General features: G+C 39.9%; 1 protein-coding gene across 1 annotated transcript in view; it reads left to right on the top strand.

Moving 5' to 3' along the window:
- Nucleotides 1-12,129, top strand: part of NR4A3 (nuclear receptor subfamily 4, group A, member 3) — a 38,525-nt gene extending 26,396 nt beyond the window's left edge. The window contains 1 exon segment of the mRNA XM_010847105.1: nt 8,849-12,129. Within this exon segment, the coding sequence (XP_010845407.1) occupies nt 8,849-9,096 (248 nt within the window). The 3' untranslated portion in view covers nt 9,097-12,129.
- Nucleotides 12,130-20,073: the final 7,944 nt, after the last annotated feature.

The raw sequence follows: 20,073 nt of genomic DNA, 5'->3' as shown, positions 1-20,073 counted from the left end.
GTTTTAGACATTTAATCAGTCTTGCTTCCAGGAAAGTTATTAAGAATCTGTACCACAATGGTAGTTTGTATAAACATGACATTTTTTCCTAATTCTTTTTTTTTTCTTCCTCCACTTCTGTCTCTGTGCCCTGATAAAAAACTAGGTGGCGAGGTGGGGCAGGAAATGGTTTTTTTCAGATCACTCTCCTTTCGCACAGTAAAAGGAAGTTCCCCACAGTTGTGGTTGTCACATGTTTTTACGTGTTTTTACGTCCTCACTTTATCTACCCTAACCACTCCTATATTTCTGACATAGGAGTAGTGGAAACACTTTGCTTCTGATAGAATACCAATGAGGTGATATCTAGTTGCAGTTAAGTATGTGTAATAAATAAGAAGCCCCCTCCCAAATAAAAAGTTAGTATGGAATTACCATTTTATATGTATTGTTCACTAAATAAATATTGAGGCCCTACTGTATGTGGGGCACGGTGACAGTCTCTAGGGATGCAAAGATGAGCCATGTGTGAATTCTGCTGTCAGAATTCACAGCAGAAAAGTGTATGGTCTACTAGGAAGTCATATGTGTTGATGTAGTGAACTCAGTGTATGGTAGTGAGTGCTCAGGTCCTTAAAAGGGATAGATTCAGGGCAGGGGAAGTTCAGATTACTGCTAGCACTTTGGGGGTAAAGGAAAATGGAGGTACTGGTCATGCATGGCTTCCCAAGCAGATGGCATCGAGAAATGAGACCGTTTAGAGGAAGGACATTCCGCTGTGCAGTGGAGGAAACTGCACAGCAGGAGCATGGCAGCGGAACTCTTCACAGTCTGGGGAAAAGCAAGGAGCTGGAGTTGCATTATGTATTTTTTTTATTTTTTCCTTTTCTTAAAGATTTTATTGGCGCATAGTTGATTTACAGTGTTGTGTTAGTTTCAGGTATACAGCAAAGTGAATCAGTTATACATATATCTACTGTTTTTCAGATTCTCTTCCCATATAGGCCATTATGCTATACAGTAGGTCTTTTAAATCCTATATGTAATCTCAGTAGAAAGAACAGAAAAACTAAAAGAGTACAAGCTACTGCCCTTGATGATGCTATATCTTAGAATGAGCATGAAAAAGAAGACATGAATCCACTGTGGGCCAAGGACTCCCTGCTTCTGATGGTGAGAGCTGACAGCATGTCCTGTACTCTGGGGAAATTTAAAGAATTTTCAGGGAAAAATATTGATTCTATGTAATATTTATCTTATGGCTTATGATTATGATCTAACCACAGAGTAAAATGCATTTCCCATAGAGTGAAAGGGGTTTCCCTGGTAGCTCAGCTGGTAAAGAATCTACCTGCAATGCAAGAGACCTGGATTCAATTCCTGGATCAGGAAAATCCCCTGGAGAAGGAATAGGCTACCCACTCCAGGATTTGTGGGTTTCCCTGGTGGCTCAGATAGTAAAGAATCCACCTGCAATGCAAGAGACCTGGGTTCGATCCCTGGGTTGGGAAGATCCCTTGGAGGAGGGCATGGCAACCCACTCCAGTATTCTTGCCTCGAGAATCCCCATGGACAGAGGAGGCTGGCGGGCTACAATCATGGGGTCGCAAAGAGTTAGACACAATTGAGTGACTAAGCACAGCACATAGAGTTAAAAAGGAAGAACATTGGAAAGGCAGATTTAGACCAGCTAGTAGAGAGAATCTTGAGTGCCCAAATGCCATTTTGCAAGACACTACATTAAATCAGTGTTCCCCATGGCTTTCATTCCCTACTCATGTCTTCCATCAGGTAGAAACTATTCTTTTCTTTCTGTAGTCTTTCTCTTTTGTCTTATGGGAATGTGAACTCTGAGATTGAGGAGGGGGCAGAAAGCAGTGAAACAGTGACATGGCAGAACCCAGTAGGTGGCTGATCCTGCCACACCCTCCAGCACCTGTCTTCTCAGAGCTCCCCTGTTCACTCAGAATGGTTACCTGGTTACTGTTTTTCTGTCGCATATAGCCATCAGCTACATTGCAAGGAAAACTAAATGTAAAATTTGGCAGGGCCATATTAAAAAAAAATGGTAGTGGAGAAGGGATGTCATGGCAGTTGGAGATTGGAGGACTGGGTTCAAGTCTTCACCATGCTTACTTCCTAACTGTGCAATTTGGGGCAAGTTCCTTACCCTCTCTGAATCTCAGTTTTCTCCTTTTTCACAGGGATAATGATGTCTACATGTAGGTTTTTTGTAAAGATTGAATGACTTAATGTGTACTTTACAGAAAAAAAAAATTAGACAAATCTTTATTATTATTACCCTAAATGGCACAAGTTTTACTTCCAAGAAGAACTGGCAGTTTTAAGAATCCATAAGTCACTTCAATCATGTTTGACTCTTTGCAGTGTTGTGGCCTGTAGCCAGCCGGGTTCCTCTGTCTGTGGGTTTTTCCAGGCAAGAATACCGGGGTGGGTTGCCATTTCCTACTCCAGGAGATCTTCCCGACCCAGGAATCGAACCCGCACCTCTCATGTCTCCTGCATTGGCAGGTGGATTCTTTACCACTGGCACCACCTTTGAAGTCCCCCAAAATGTTGATGCTTCCCTACAGTTGTTTGTGCACATCACATTAAGCAATTTCTTTGGGTCTTTCTTTTCCAGCTAGAGTCAGGATTTCTTAAGGGAAGGGAGAGGTTTATTCATCTTTATAATTACTTTTGCGTTGAAACGTGTCTGGCATAAGGTAAATATTGCTTGAATGAATGGGTTAATTGTGAATTGCAGAAAGTGTCCCAAATTAGGAAAATCTGTGTTATTTATTTTTAGTCCACTACTTTATTATTAGAAGATAGTCAGAATTCTTGAGAACTACCTTATTTTAATTCAGAGTGGCTCTATATTTATTGAACATCTGCTGTGTGCCAGGCATAAAATCCCTTATCCTTGAAGAATCTGTGGTCTCACTGGGGAGACAGACACCTGCTCTAATAAATCAAAGACAGCCTGAAATGCACTATTACAGCCTGAGCACAGGTTGCTGACTGACTTGTGGTTTCCTGATCAGTGTGGGCTCAGCGTCTATGGGACTGCCCATCAGGAAAGGATGTTATGACATGAGAAGTAGCAGTGAGATGACTTCCCAGAGAAAGAAGTAGAACTCTGAGCAGGAAGTCCTGTTTGTTAGTGGGTGTCTGAGTTACACACACATCTCTCCCCAAGTGCTCTCTTATCCTTCCCCTTTGGCTCGACCTATATTATTGTTGTTACTGAGTTGGCCTGTGCCAGGGCCTGTTCAAAGTCAAAAGAAGTTACTTTTCCTTATTGAGGCTGCTAATGGTACCATCACTCCTTTCCTTACCCCCTGATCCTTGCCATGAGGAAGAGGATTTGGCATTTCTTGTGTGGGCCTAAGAGGCAGAACTGTAAACTGTAGGAAGGCAAAATTTAGCTCAACATAAGGAAAGCTTTCTAAAAGACAGAACTATTTGAAATTGGAATAAGCAGTGATGCTGAGTTCCTGCCTAGAGGAGTGAGATTTACAGAGATTGAATGAATGCTAGTTGTATGCTGTATCAAACATCTTATGGGGACCGGGATTGACTGTAATAACAGCTTCTCCAACTTTCACGTGCATGCACATTATTGGACATCTTGTTAAACTGCAAATAAGAACCATACAATAGTGAGAAAGTGAGCAACAGTCCATGGGGTTTACATTTAATGGAAGAGGCAGGCACTGGTCGCAAAAAAATATCTGATTTCAACCTGTTATATCCTTCAAAGGGAAAAAAAAATAGAGAAAATGCCATGGGAGAACAAGATCTAGATTTGGAGTAAAAAGGGAAGCTTCCTTGAAGAAATATTTGGTCTGTAATCTACAGGATGAATACATGTTAACCTGGTGAAGAGGGAAGAACAGGAGCACAAAGCTAAATAGCTTCATTTTTTCACTCAGTCTCTCCCCATCTCTCTCTGTTTCGTACCTTCTCCTTCCCTCCCTCCCACCCCTTCTCCCCACTGCCTGTCTCCCTGCCTCCCTGCTTCCTCTCTCTCCTAGCAGAGATGTCTACTGCATGGCTAGCTAGAATGCACAGGAATCCAGCAGTGTCTTTAGATACTAACACGAGGCAGGTTAGGAGTGCAATCTGTTGTTGCTCGCTTTGTTCACTGTTCTAATCCCAGTGGCTATAATACTGCTTGGCACAGAAAGTGAAAGTTGCTCAGTGGTGTCCAACTCTTTATGACCCCATGGACTGTAGCCCACCAGCCTCCTCTGTCTGTGGGATTCTCCAGGCAAGAATACTGGAGTGGGTTACCATGCCCTTCTCAAGGGGATTTTCCTGACTCAGGGGTCAAACCCAGGTCTGCCGCATTGTAGGCAGATTCTTTACCATCTGAGCCACCAGGGAAGTTGTTGCTCTGCTTTGTACACTGTTCTAACCCCAGTGGCTATAAAGCTGCTTGGCACAGAACAGATACTCAAATATTTGTTGAAAGAAGCAATTAGTCAATTAGCTAATTAGATACACAGAAAGTAGGAGGGAGTTACAGGGAGGCTGAGTTCATCTCAGGAAGAGAAGGGACATTCTAACAATGTTCAAGGCAACCAGATATAATAGAAATATCTCTGGACTTGGCATGAAAGAAATGAGCCACTTGTTAATTTTAACTGTGGCAAATCACCTAACTCTCTGTGCCTTAACCTTCTTATTCATTGAATAAAGATTATCTTTGCCCTGCCTAGTTCATAGAGTTATGGTGAATAAAATAATAAAACAATAAAATAATCTAAATTTTTAGAATGTAATGTAAAGTACTATTAAATATATTTTTATTATCAGGGTGTAAAAGTAAACTCCCAGTCTGGCTGGTGTCAGGCACTTTCTTTGTGGTATCTTGTAGTGGAGACTCTTGTCTTAGGAGAGAGTTTGAACTAAATGACTCAAATGCTTTCCAATTCATATATTCTATGGTTATGACACATAAATCCATATGTGTGGGCATGCATGCTCATTCCGACTCTGCAACCCTAAGGACTGGAACCTGCCAGGCTCCTCTGTCCATGGAATTCTCCAGGCAAGAATACTGGAGTGGGTTGCCATTTCCTCCTCCAGGGGATCTTACCGACCTAGGGATCGAACCCACATCTCTGGCATCTCCTGCTTTGGCAGGCAGATTCTTTACAGAATCTGTATTTTAAAGTTATGAGTACATGAAGCTGATTTAAAATGCATATTGGATAAAAATGATGTAGATCAAAATGCAAGAAATACTGAGAAGCTTGCTTTACTTAATTGGACAAAGATCTTAAACTGAAATCTGTATATAGGAAGGGGGAAAATCCAAATGTCTAATTTCCCCTACAATTTATGAACTCTCTGTATATCAGCTCTGCAGCCATGTTTACCAAGCTGCAATAAGAAAGGGAGTTTCCCTTAAACTAAAATGTCAGCGATTGGGGTTTTCAGGAATTTCAGATTATTGGGAAGGTCTCAGACACTTAGTGACTCCCTAGAGATCTGAAAATCTTACTGACTGCTGGCAGCAGTTTGCCTGGAGACTGAATTTTATTTCAACCCTTTTGAAAGAGTAAAGAAGCCACAAATCCAGTAGCTGTTCAACACAACAAAGAAGGTGCCTTTGGCTTCTAACAGGAGTGTCTCTGAATTCCTCAAGGAATTCCAGGCCTAGGGTTGATCCAGCTGGCAGGAGGTATCGATCTCCACTTGAATTCACTGAATAAATAATGGTTGCCATAGTTATCGAGCAGTCACAACTGGTTGGAGAGCAGGGAAAACTCTGAGGCACCTTCTGCGAGTTTGGCCACGAGAAAGTCTGGTTACAGGGTTCCATAATCAACCCCCTCCTGAAATCCAGCCCACACATTGCTCAGTTTCTTTCTTCTGATAATGAATATAGGATCCTGAATATAGTGCAAGACATGAGGCATGGAAGGGAAGGGAAAGCTTAAATCAATGGATTGGTATTTTATTCTGGGAAAAGCATCTCTCCCTGCATTATGAACCTAATTTGATATATCTCAGGATTTAATAGAATTTACTATCAGCAGGATGACTGTTTGATCATGTTACAGCAACGAAAAGGTTTCACAAAGGACCAAATCCCAGTTTGTTCTCTTTTAACATTGTTTGTTATACCAATACCATTAACCTGGATATTTTAAAAGAAAAGAGTGATCTGACAGTCTCATGAATATTTTCACTTTTCTGTTTCCATTCACTCTTCTCTGTGTGTGTTCAGTCGCTCAGTCGTGTCTGACTCTTTGCAACCCCATGGACTGTAGCCCACCAGGCTTCTCAGTCCATAGATTTTTCCAGGCAAAAATACTGGAGTGGGTTGCCATTTCCTACTCCATTCACCCTTCTCTAGATATCAGAATAATTTTTGCATAGGTGGTAGCACAGCTTAGATACCATTTTGTATTCCATTCTTTATTTAATGTAATAGTATATATTTCCCCATGTTGCTTCACAGGCTTTATGTCCTTTTTGATGTCTACAGAATCTTCCATTATGAGGACATACTGTTTTTTACTCAACACTTTCCCTATTTTTCTTCACTTTATCCCTTTCTGTTTTTTTTTTTTAATTGGAGTATAATTGCTTTACAGTGTTGTATTAGTTTCTGCCATACAATAAAGTGAATCAGGCATATGTATACATATATCCCTTCCCTCTTGGGCCTCCCTTCTTCACCCACATTCCACCCCTCTAATTCATCACAGAACACCGAACTGAACTCTCCACGCTATACAGTAGCTTCCCACTAGCTATCCATTTTATATTTGGTAATGTATTTATGTCAAACCTAATCTCCCAGTACATCCCACCCTCCCCTTCCCCATCCTCCACATCCACACGCCAGTTCTCTACATCTGCATTTCTACTGCCCTGCAGATAAGTTCATCTATGCAAATTTTCTAGATTCTAGGTGATGCCACCCCAGTGTCTTCTTGCATACAGTCTTATTCTTTTGTTCAACATTTTCTTCAGATAAATTCCCAAGAGTGGGATTACTTGGTCAGAGACTATGGACATTTTATAGCTTTTGAAATTTGCTGCCAAGTTTGCAGCCAGATTTTTTGCTCTTGAGGTTGACAATAGGCAGCACTAGTGGTAAAGAACCTGCCTGCAGTGCAAGAGACCTAGATTTGATCCCTGGGTTAGGAAGATTCAGGAAGATCCTCTGGAAAAGGGGATGGCTACCCACTTCAGTGTTCTTGCCTGGAGAATTCCATGGACAGAGAGGCCTGGTGGGCTACAGTCCATGGGGTCGCAAAGAGCCAGACATGACTGAACGACTAAGCACAGCACAGCACAGCATACTGAGAGAAAGAGGGCTTCCCAGGTGGCGCTAGTGCTAAAGAACCCACCTGCCAATGCAAGAGACATAAGAGATGTGAGTTTGATCCCTGGGTCAGGAAGATCCTCTGGAGTAGGAAATAGCAACACACTCCGGTATTCTTGCCTGGAGAATTCCATGAACAAAGGAGCCTGGCGAGCTACAGTCCATGGGGTCTCAAAGAGTCAGACATGACTGAAGTGACTTAGCATGCACATACTGAGAGATGAAAACTTTGACTGAGATAACAGGGGCCAACGTCTTCTTTCAGGAAAGAGGCTCTGAAATCTACACGCTGAGGGAGAGCAAACTGATTGGCACTGGATGTCAGGCTCCTTTTTGTTCACAGGAGATACAACATTGCTCTGGAACCAGAGGACAGAGGCTGCCTCAGAAGACTGGGTTCAAATCCCAGTTCTTAGCAGTTGTGTGACTTTGGGAAAACCATTTAACCATCTATACAAAATAAGACATCATACTATTTAACATAGGGATAATTTTATATATTATTTTATAAAATATAAGATTACTGGTGTTCATGTCTTGCCACATTATGAAATGCTTGCATTACCTCCTCAGGTCCCCCTCTTCTTCTCTTTGACTTTTCCATCTTCACAGACGAGAAACATGTGCCAGGTGTAAGTCAGTAGGAGTATGCGAGTGGGGAGGGAGGGGATAAAGAAAAGAAAATCTAGATTCTTCTCAATGCTGGTTAGCATGAAAACACAAGAATGCACTTTGTATCGGGGCAGCTTTTGCATTCACAAATGGAAAATTACAGCCCCCACTACCAAGTGAGTCTGTCAGGATGGCAAGATTTTTTCATTTACCTGGATGTGTGTCTGTGTCACTCTGAAAAGAGTTGCTTCCTCATGGGGCTTTTGTAAGGCCTCTGTCAGATGATGTGTGCAAAATAGTAACCACCCTGTTATTCATTCACTGTGGCTCTGTGCTGGGAACTGTGTGCTTCATCTGTGTTATTCTCCCAAGCTGGTCCTCCTAGAAAGTCTGAATTGGGTATGATTATTATCTTCATTTTGTAAGGAAATCATGGCTTAGACGTTAAGGGACTCTAGGGGACACTGAGTAAGTGACAGGACTGAGATTCAGTCCCTAGTGCTGTTTGATACTGTGTGCGTGCCTGCTAAGTCACTTCAGTGGTATCCGACTCTTTGCGACCCTGTGGACTATGACCCGCCAGGTTCTTCTGTCCATGGGGATTCTCTAGGCAAGAATACTGGAGAGGGTTGCCATGCCCTCCTCCAGGGCATTTTCCCAACCCAGGAATCGGACCCGTGTCTCTTATGTCTCCTGCGTTGGCAGGCGGGTTCTCTACCACTCGCACCACCTGGGAAGCTGCATTTGATACTTAAGGCCATGAACTACCTCTAAGAGGGAGGGCACTATGACTGTAAAATGCCATCCCAACTGGCAGAACAGGACACAGTCCTCTGTTAGGGATTCAGGGTTTTTTAAGATGTAACTGCCTCCTAAATTTTCCTATCCTTTTCTATCCCTCTGCAGAACGACATGGGTTAAAAGAACCAAAGAGAGTGGAGGAGCTATGCAACAAGATCACAAGCAGCTTAAAAGAGCACCAGAGTAAGGGCCAGGCTTTGGAGCCCACTGAGCCCAAGGTCCTGCGTGCCCTGGTAGAACTGAAGAAGATCTGCACCCTGGGCCTCCAGCGCATCTTCTACCTGAAGCTGGAAGACTTGGTGTCCCCACCTTCCATCATCGACAAGCTCTTCCTGGACACCCTGCCTTTCTGAGCAGGAGCAGCCTGAGCAGGGAGCTGCCTCATCTGCTAGCAGCTGCTTGCTAAGTAGCAGAGGGAGGGGGTCTGGACACCTACCATTTTCTGTCCTTCCTTAAGAGAGAAAACAAGCTCCTGTTGAAATGAAAGACTTTTTTTTTTTTTCTGGCACTTTTCCTTACATCTGAAAGCCAGAAAACTTGCAAAGTATTGTGTTGGGGTTGTGTTTTATATTTAGGTTTTGGGGTTGGGATGGGAGGTGGGTATAGTTCATGAGGGTTTTCTAAGAAATTGCTAACAAAGCACTTTTGGACAATGCTATCCCAGCAGGAAAAAAAAAGGATAATATAACTGTTTTGAAACTCTTTTTGGGGAATACAATTATAGTTGGTTTGTATTTAAAAACAAGAACAGCCAAGGGTTGTTCTCCAGGGTAGGATGTGTCTTGAGACTGATCCCTTTAGAATACACTTCTTGTATCAAGGGTATGTATGTGGTGCAAACAAAGCAGAACTTTCCTCTTCGTAGTTTCTTTCTTCCTTTATTTTAACAAATGGTGAAAGATGGAGGATTACCTATACATCAGACATAGCAAAATGATAATGGCTGTTCGCTTCCATATACAAGTGCAATTTTTAAAGTGCTGTCTTACTAAGTCTTGTTTATTAACTCTCCTTTATTTTGTATGGAAATAAAAAGGAGGCAGTCAGGTTAGCAAATGACACATGCTAATTTCCCTAGCAGAGGCTCTGTCCACCTGCCCTGTAGAACCCTTCTGAGGTTTGGTCCATCCAAGATTTTAGGCCATTCTTGATGGATCCAGACCCCTGCCCTAACTGTCCAACTGTCCTAAAGAGGGCTCAGATTATAAGACGGATTGCCACACAGCTTCTTTTTTGTCATGTTTTGTAAATCCTGCCAGAGTTCCCTAAACTTGCTTCAATTATAGAAACTGACTGGCATTCATTCAGAAGCCCCAGGAGCATTCAATAAGTTTCAAGTATATTGAACCCTAGATAAGAACATGCAAATAAGTAGGAATGGATCATACAGGGTAAGCACCAGGGATAATAAGGTTTTTAAAAATATATATAATTTAATTTTTGTTATTGGTTAATGAGACAATTTTGGAGAACAGGCAAGTCTTATTATAAAAAAAAATAGTGTGAATGTAAGTACTAGAAAGAATTAGTGGGCTGCGTTTCAACATTCCGTGTTCGTACTCCCTTTTGTATGTTTATACTGTTAATGCCATATTATTATGAGATAATTTGTTGCATAGTGTCCTTATTTGTATAAACATTTGTATGCACGTTATATTGTAATAGCTTTGCCTGTATTTATTGCAAGACCACCAGCTCCCGGAAGCTGAGTTACAGAGTACTTAAATGGGGTGTTCACGGTGAACTTGGATACACCACTTAGAAATTAAATAAGCAAATATATATATAAATATAGCAGGTTACATATATATTTATAATGTGTCTTTTTATTAACCATTTGTAAAATAAATGTTACTTTCCATGCGGTTATTTTATGGTTCATTTGCAGTGACTTTTAAGGCAGTACTGTTTAGCACTTTGATATTAAAATTTTGCTTATGTTTTGCTAAATTCAAATAATGTTTGAAGATTTTTAGGTCTAAAAGTAACTTTATATTATATATATACTCTGTATCAAGTCAAAATATCTTTGGCCATTTTGCTAAGAAACAAACTTTGAATGTCAAACTGATGTCATAGTAGTTTTTGTTAGCTTTGAATCATTTTTGCTTTAGTCTTTTTAAAGGAAACATAACAAAACTATGCTGTTTATATTGTCATTAAATTATACAATCAAACAAATGCCAAATGATTGCCTAATTGCTGCAAAGGAGAGTCCAGATAGCAAATCGTATATGTTTTTTTCCAAGTGTCATTCTGATATTTGATCTTGTCTTATGTTTGTGTGAGCTTTTGTGAGAGATTATTTTTATATTAATATCAAGATGATAGGATCTGGAATGTTAGGATCTTGGAATGTTAGAAGGGGCCTGACTTGTCAACTAGTTCAACCCTCCCTGAAATTCATAGAGAAGAGAACTGGGGCCCAGCAAAAGGCAGAGTTATGCAAGATCAAACAGCTGGTAACAAAATCAAGACTAGGACCTAATTCTTCTTTCCATGGTCTTCTTACTTAATTTACTTCATCTACAGGAAAACAGGCTTTTAAAAATAACCACTAATACTTACATTTTACCATGAGTAAAGTAGTACTTTTGCAGTAATTTTTTGAGTTTATATGCAGACATAATAGACATTACTAAATATCAGGAAAGCTAACATTTCATACAAGGTAGCTTCAGACCAAATTCAAGTTGAATTTGAATAAATTAGAAATGCTGTGCATACATATAACCCCTTTGTGCACTGTTAGTCTTAGAATGTTAATCCTTGTTTTTTGTCATGTCTGTAAAGGAGAAACAAAACAAAAAACCAGAGCCCTAGAGAAATGCTGTCACTTTTTATTTTTACACCCATTGGATTTAAGGAAAAGACTTTTTAGTCGATATTGATTGGTTGGAAGGAATGAAGAAAGTTTTTAGTTATAGGTCCAGACACTAGTGCTGAAAATAAAGATTATAGCCAGTGTTCTTCTGTCTTCCATAGTTACTACAACTATGAGAGCCCCCCAAACCCCCACCAAGTCATCTATCAATTCAGCTCTCTTTTTTTTTTTTGGTCTTAATGTTGACACACAAGTTTATACAGAGTGGATTACCGAACTAGCTCAGAAGAGGACAGCAAAGAATTAAAGCAGGTGATCTTCCCTTGTGGGAGAGCTCTCTCAGTGCTAATATGCCTTCTGTGGGCAGAAATCAGGAATCCACCAGCTGTTAATGGAGAGTGCCTTGCTTCCATTTCAGACAGCAGAGTTTTCCAAAGTTTCTCTGCTCCTCTAACAGCATTGCTCTTTAGTGGGTGTTAACATTGTGTTTGAAAGAAATGCTCTTGTACATTAACAATGTAGATTTAAATGATTAAATTAAATTACATTGTATCAATGGCTACTGGTCTGTTGAATAAGCACGCTTCATTTAACGGTATTTTCTTAATCATTTATATAATGGTATTTGCTGTGAACTCTTAAAGTGAAGAAAGTGAAAGTGTTAGTAACTCAGTCATGTCCGACTCTTTGCAACCCCATGTGAACTCTTAAACATATCTCAAATGGATTTTTTAAAGGCTTACTAGTGCTGAAAAATTAATAGGCATTCTGAATCAGAAATATATTAAACTTCACTGATTGGGAAGAGGGACATTCTAAATTCAATAACTATCTATTGATTACTTCCTGCAAGCAAAGCACAATTGGGCGCTTTGAGGAGATACAAACATGCAGTGTATGAAGCTTTTGCTTTCAACTGTATATAGTGGAGTTAACAATTTGTTGCCTAAAAGTATCATTTAGGTATGTAAAGGATTTCTTTCTGTTTCAAATTAATGGGATATCAGTTATTTGTGAACCAGAATTTATAAGAATCCGGGTTAGAGTTCTCAAAGATTGATTGGTACTCTGCCTTTTGCTTAGAAACGCCCCTGTGGGCAATGCAAATACAACTTTTATTCAACACTGGCCGAAAAATACAGGCTTCCCAGGTGGCGCTAGTGGTTAAGAACCTGACTGCCAATGCAGGAGACTTAAGAGACACGGATTCGATCCCTGAGTGGGGAAGATCCCCTGGAGGAGGGCATGGCAACCCACTCCATATCCTTGCCTGGAGAATCTGATGGACAGAGGAGCCTGGCAGTCTACAGGGTTGCAAAGAGTCGGACATGACTGAAATGACTTAGCATATCCCAAATATATATTCCAAGTGAGTACAAATATTTTTTAATTGGCATATAATTGCTTTACAATGTTGTGTTTCTGCTATACAAAGAAATGAATCAGCTATATGTATACGTATATCCCTTCCCTCTTGGCTTTCCCTCCCCACCCCCATCCCACCCCTCTAGGTCATCACAGAGCATCAAGCTGAGCTCCCTGTGCTCCCTTTACAGGAGGTTCCCATTAGCTATCTATTTTACACATGGAAGTGTATTTATGTCAAACCTAATCTCACAGTTCCAAATATGGGTTTTTTTAATGCACGGATAGCTCAAAAACAGAAATGTGGGAGTTCTCATGATTTTCTTTATTGGTTCATACATAAAGTATTTTCTGTGACATCTAGGTGCTGTGTGTGGTCTAGGAGCCAAACACTTCTCTCTGCTTCTTGACAGTACTTTCATTCCTCAACTATAAAATATTGTAAGAATAGAATGAGAGATATAGTAAGCACCATCTTGCATACAAATTCAAATGTCAATGTCTGGACCAAAGGGATAAAAGAGAAGGGGAGTGGAGAAGCTCTTTCTCTGGGGACTCTAGGGACAAAAGTCTGGTTTGAGTGGGGAAGGAGGCGAAAGATTAGTTTTAGATAAGGGGCATATGCCTATGGATGAATTTCCATAGGTTAAATGGACAAAGATAACACAAGAATTATTTTTGTGCACAATTTTGATTGACTTTTTAAAAAATATGGTAAAACACACAGAAAACATACTATTTTAACCATTTTTAAATGTACAGTGATGTTAAGACCACATATTGTTGTTTAAACAATCTCTGGAACTCTTCTTACAGAACTGAAGCTCTGTTCCCATTAAACAATAACTCTCTATTCCTCCCTCCCACAGCCCTGGTAACCAATATTCTTCTTCCTGTTTCTATGAATTTGACTACCTAGGTACCTCATATGAGTGGAGTTAGTCCTCTTGTGTCTGGCTTATTTTACTTAGCATAATGTTCTCAAGATTCAGCATGCTATAGCACATGTCAGAGTTTCCTTCCTTCTTAAGGCTAAATAATATTCCATAACAAATAATATATCACACCTTGTCACGTGTCAATGGACACTTGATTTGTTTCCTCCTTTTATACTGATGTGAACATGCATGTACAAATATATCTTTTCAACACTTTGCTTTCAATTCTTTTGACTAAACATTGACTTTTGAGCTTATAAAAAGCATAATGCAAATTATTTTCAAAGATAATCTTGATTATATGTGATTTTTTTGCCTTAGGCACTGATTTCACACTCTCCCCCATTTTTTTTCTATCAGGTAGCTTCGTGACCAAGCTACTTATAAACTTTTGTTCTAAGACTAGGAGAAAAATGGAAAAGAACAAAGTCAAAAAACAGAGAATACAAAAATCTGAGAGTATTAAATAGTCTATCATCTTGTCCAAATATTTGAAAAAGTCTGTACTTTGCCCAGTAGGTTGAAAATCTCATCAGGCTTCAAAGAGGGTGGTTCTTGTACCATCTACTATCTGACACCCCTCACCATGAACAAAATCCTTCAAAAGATACTTCAGAAAATTATTCTTCAGTGTCATCCTGAACTGCATTGTGACGTTACTATAAACAATACTTTTGTGTGTTCTATTCAGTTAGTTTTGCAAGCACACTGACTTTTTTTTTTTTTTTTTAATCTCAGCCTATTTCATGGCTCTAACAGTCAGCCCAGGGATCACTAGCCCCTTAACCTGATCACCTGCCGTGATGCTGGTCATCCTCCAGGCTGGGGTTCTAAGGGTATTTGATTTGAGGAGAAGAGGAGACTCAACGCTTATTAGGCATCTGTTATGTGTGCCAGCTATCCTGATAGAAATACTCATCCATGACATCACTTAATGCTCACTGCTTCTGAGGTGTCATTATCCCCTGTCTGAAAATGGTGAAGGGAGCTAGGAGAGGTTGAGTACCTTGCCTGACATCCCGTGAGATTTGAATGCATGTCTATATGGCTACAAAACCTCTGGCAGCCTTCCTGAAACTTAGTCTTTAGACCCCTGCCTCCTCTCTGAGCACAGAGATCATTTACCCTGAGTTCCTTGCTCATCAGCAAGTGGTAAGAAACTCTACCCAAGCACAGAGCTACTAGCCTATACTCTGTCACAACCTCATTTTCTCTTTCTGTCAAACTTATCACCTGTCCTACTAATTCTTCAGCCTCCTTGACTCAAGGTATCCACCATTTTGTCTCCAGGAACTCTGTCCCTCATTAGCCTTAGACTGCAGAGCCTTGTAATACGGAAGCTCTGCTCCACTGTTGGAGTTCCTTTCCTGTGCTTTTTCCCCCTCTAAATACAAATGTTCTCTGTCCTCAGAGTGGACTTCAATCATTGAACGCTTCACAGCTCTTTCCTGCCCCCAGCCAACTTCCCAATTTCCACTTGATTTAAAACTTACACTCAGGCTCTGTCGTCAACGGCCTCAAAGATGTCCTCCTTCAGATTCTAGAGTCACCTCTCTGTCCCCTTCTGACCATGATCACTAAACGCACAAAGAGTGGCCTCCTGATCCCCAGAACCTACTTTCTTTGTCCCTGAAGAGGGGTGCTATAGCAAGCAGAGAACCAGGCAGTCCTTGACAATCTCGGAGTTGTTCTCTTCCCAGTAGCCAGGCCCTCATTTTGCACATTGAATATATGTGTTCCTAACACAATTTCCACCTTTTGTTCCTAAAATCCGAATTTCTTCACTCTGATTATTCCACCCTTGCCCATTTTTTCCTGCTAGTTTCTAATCGTTCAGAATTATACAAAGGTGTTTTTAAGTATATATTAAAAAAGACACGTAAATATACTATCCTAACATAGCTGCTTTCATATGTTTCACTGTCCATATGTACATATTTAGGTTTTTTTTTCTTATTTAAAAAAACAAGAGTACATCCTTATATATTTGCATTTTTGCTTCTTACATTGCCAAAAGAGCCTACATGAAACTAAAGTAATATAAAACTGGAAAAATAAAACTGATTTAAAAAGTAAAATATTTCATATATACAAAAAATAAGACTAATTTAAAAGAAAAAATAATTGTAAAATTATTTGTACATGTAAAACAATAATATAACAATCATCTATTAACTTATCACCCAATTCAAGAACTGTTGGAATCTCTATGATTCTCTAACAATATTCCTCACTTCTCCCCAACAGCCTGAATTTTGGTTTATCATTGCATATATATATATATATATATATTCCTAAACAACTTATTGTTTAGAGTTACACTTTCAAAATTCTATATTAGTTGTATCGTAATGTATATATTCTTTTGCAACTTGTTTTCTCTTTGCTCAAATTGTATTTTTCCATCTGTCAACAGATGAATAGATAGATAAATAAGATATATATACACAATGCAATTTTATTCAGCCATAAAAAAGAAAGAAACAATGCTATTTGCAGCAATATATGTAGGCCTAGAAATTGTCATACTGAGTAAAGGAAGTCAAATAGAGAAAGACAAATATCATATAACCTATGTGTGGATTCTAAAAAATGATAAAAATGAACTTATTTACAAAACAGAAACGGACTCAGAGACATAGAAAAAAGGCTTATGGTTCCCAAAGGGGAAAGCGCTGTCTTACTATACTGTTGATATTGAAGAACATGCATTGACCCTTCAGAAAGCATTGTGACTTGAATAGTTTAAATCTGAAAGAGCTGTAAATATAGTGGTACTGTAACTCTCATGCTCAGTACAGTAGGAAACTTGACTTGGCTTATGAAGCCATTGTGGAGGGTAGTTTCGGTAGAATCATCCTGAGTATCTAGCACAATGCCCAGGTCAGCACAAACCCTTAGAAATGCTTACTGAGTGAATTCAAGTTAGATATTCACTGATGGAGATGGAAGACAGAAACCACATCAAATTCCCAAGAGATAGACTGTGTCATGATTTTCAAAGTTGGTGTCTAGAGCGTAAGTGTCTACTTTCATATTTTTCTGAATTTCAATGCCCAAGAGAGAGAGAAAGAAAAGCAAAAATTCAACACAACCCTAAGGAAGGTTTATTTTTTTTTCCTTTCCCTGTAGAAAGCAGCTGTCAGTTTAACTTATCCCAAAATACTGTCAGTGATGAGCATGACTGAAAATGCGTTTTATCTGTAATTAGAGAGATTACATTAAACACTATTATTTGCAGACACACATTGAATTAACCCTAATCGAGGCTAGCAAATAGTAGAGCCTGCCTATTTTTCACCTCCAAATTTTTAGAAAATTGTGACAGTTGACACACGAGGGACAATGCTGACAAGATTTCTTTCCATCAAATGCCAGACAGTAATTGTAATTGCCTTTAAAAATGTTTAAAGCAGTTTCGTTAGTAAATCAGAAGTTGTCACAAATCATGCTGATAGTTTCTAAACATGGAGGTTGTTGACTGTGCATTCCAATGTGAGTTTAATGAATTGATTTTCTAAGGAATTTAACTTTGCATCTGTTTTCAGGTGTAATTAATTCACTCTGATTAATGTGATTAGCATAGATATCAGTGGATTACACATGATGCCCTCTATTTATTCACTTATTTTTAATCTGCCACACTGTCCATTGGGAAATTATATAAATGTTTTTTTGGGGAAACATCTTGCTCATGGCTCTGATCACATTGGATTTCTGCAAAGCAGAATCCTGGTAGGAATTCATTGATTATTCACAGGCTGTGCAGCAATGTACTTTTGTTTGAGGGACCTATTAAAGTTTACACAGTCCCGGGCTTTAAAGAGTTTATAATCCAGAGGGGAAGATGAGACAAACATTCCGATGCAAGTCACTCACAAAGAAGAATGACTGGCCTCAGAGTCTGTTTTTTTTTAGCATCTCTTCCCTGTTCTCCTTAAGTAATGCTTGTGTGTGAGCTCAGTTGCTCAGTTGTGTTCAACTCACACACACTTGTGAGTGAGCTCAGTCGCTCAGTTGTGTTCGACTCTTCACGACTCCAGGTACTGCCAGGCTCCTCAGGTCCATGGGATTATCCCAGCAAGAACACTGGAGTGGGTTGCCATTTCCTCCTCCAGGGGATCTTCCTGACCCAGGGATCAAATCCATGTCTCCTGAGTCTCCTGCATTGGTAAGCAGATTCTTAACCACTGAGCCACCTGGGGAGCAATGCTATTACTTAAGGTATGTTGATGGTTCTTGTCTTCTCCAGTGCTTCCCACTATCCTGGGCACTCTTATTTGTGGCTTCAACCACCACTCCCAAATCTATATCTCTACTCTGTCCTTGCAGATGCCTCCAGATATCTTCACCTGGATAACCCATGGGTACTCCAAATTTAACATACAAAACCCAAATCTGCATCCAAATGTTTCCCTCCTGTCTTCCCAATTTCCGTAAATGGCTCCTCCATCCACCCAATCAGCCAAGCTATACTATTATTGCAAATCTCTGGACAGAAAAAATTCATTTATTTCCCATCGTTCTCCAAATTTAACATTCATTGGAATCATCTGGAAAGCTAATTAAAGCACAGTTTCCTGAGACTCATGCCCAGAAATTCTAATTCAACGGTCTGGAATGGGATCTATGAATTTGCAATTCTAACAAGCTCACAGGTGACAGCAGGGCTGTTGGGCCAGGGTCCACAGTTTGAGAACCACTGCCCTAGATAATGAAAAAAACATAGACACATTTCTGTGAGCCGTCAAATCCCTGCTCGGTGAGCAATCATTGCCGAAGAATGAAGGCCCAGGAAGTAAATCTCCTCTGGAGAAACAATCTCTGCATCAACCAGAGACAGGATGAATTAATGAAATGGCATGGGATTTAATTATTCCTTCATTCATGAACCATGTTTTGAGTGCCTACGCTCTGCTCGGCACAGTACAAGGCGCTGAGCTATACAATGCTGGATAAAAAAATGACATAATCCAAGTTTTAACAAGTGAACTCAGGCACTCTATTGAGACTGTAAAATGGGAATCATAATGCCATTGCGTAGGCTTTATGAGAGATATCAAAAAGAAGACTTATAGTAAGTGCCTAGTTCAGTGCCTGGAGCATTGATTCTCAATAAGGATAATGAACAATTGGTAACTAGAAGATACTAAGAACAGGTGGCAAGAATACACAGAAGAACTGTACAAAAAAGATCTTCATGGCCCAGATAATCACGATGGTGTGATCACTGACCTAGAGCCAGACATCCTGGAATGTAAAGTCAAGTGGGCCTTAGAAAACATCACTATGAACAAAACTAGTGGAGGTGATGGAATTCCAGTTGAGCTATTTCAAATCCTGAAAGATGATGCTGTGAAAGTGCTGCACTCAATATGCCAGCAAATTTGGAAAACTCAGCAGTGGCCACAGGACTGGAAAAGGTCAGTTTTCATTCGAATCCCAAAGGAAGGCAATGCCAAAGAATGCTCAAACTACCACACAATTGCACTCATCTCACATGCAATGCTCAAAATTCTCCAAACCAGGCTTCAGCAATATGTGAACCATGAACTTCCAGATGTTCAAGCTGGTTTTAGAAAAGGCAGAGGAACCAGAGATCAAATTGCCAACATCTGTTGGATCATGGAAAAAGCAAGAGAGTTCCAGAAAAACATCTATTTCTGCTTCATTGACTATGCCAAAGCCTTTGACTGTGTAGATCACAATAAACTGTGGAAAATTATGAAAGAGATGGGAATACCAGACCACCTGACCTGCCTCTTGAGAAACCTGTATGCAGGTCAGGAAGCAACAGTTAGAACTAGACATGGAACAACAGACTGTTTCCAAATACGAAAAGGAGTACATCAAGGCTGAGTATACAAGGCTGTATATTGTCACCCTGCTTATTTAACTTATATGCAGAGTACATCGTGAGAAACACTGGGCTGGAAGAAGCACAAGCTGGAACCAAGATTGCCAGGAGAAATATCAATAACCTCAGATATGCAGATGACACCACCCTTATGGCAGAAAGTGAAGAGGAACTAAAAAGCTTCTTGATGAAAGTGAAAGAGGAGAGTGAAAAAGTTGGCTTAAAGCTCAACATTCAGAAAACTAAGATCATGGCATCTGGTCCCATCAGTTCATGGGAAATAGATGGGGAAACAGTGGAAACAGTGGCTGACTTTATTTTTTTGGGCTCCAAAATCACTGCAGAT

The sequence above is a fragment of the Bison bison genome, unplaced genomic scaffold (genome assembly GCF_000754665.1).
Source record: "Bison bison bison isolate TAMUID 2011002044 unplaced genomic scaffold, Bison_UMD1.0 scf7180017864243, whole genome shotgun sequence".
NCBI lineage: Eukaryota > Metazoa > Chordata > Mammalia > Artiodactyla > Bovidae > Bison > Bison bison.
Note: the sequence above shows the minus strand (reverse complement) of the source record. Positions and strands in the feature narration are given on the sequence as shown.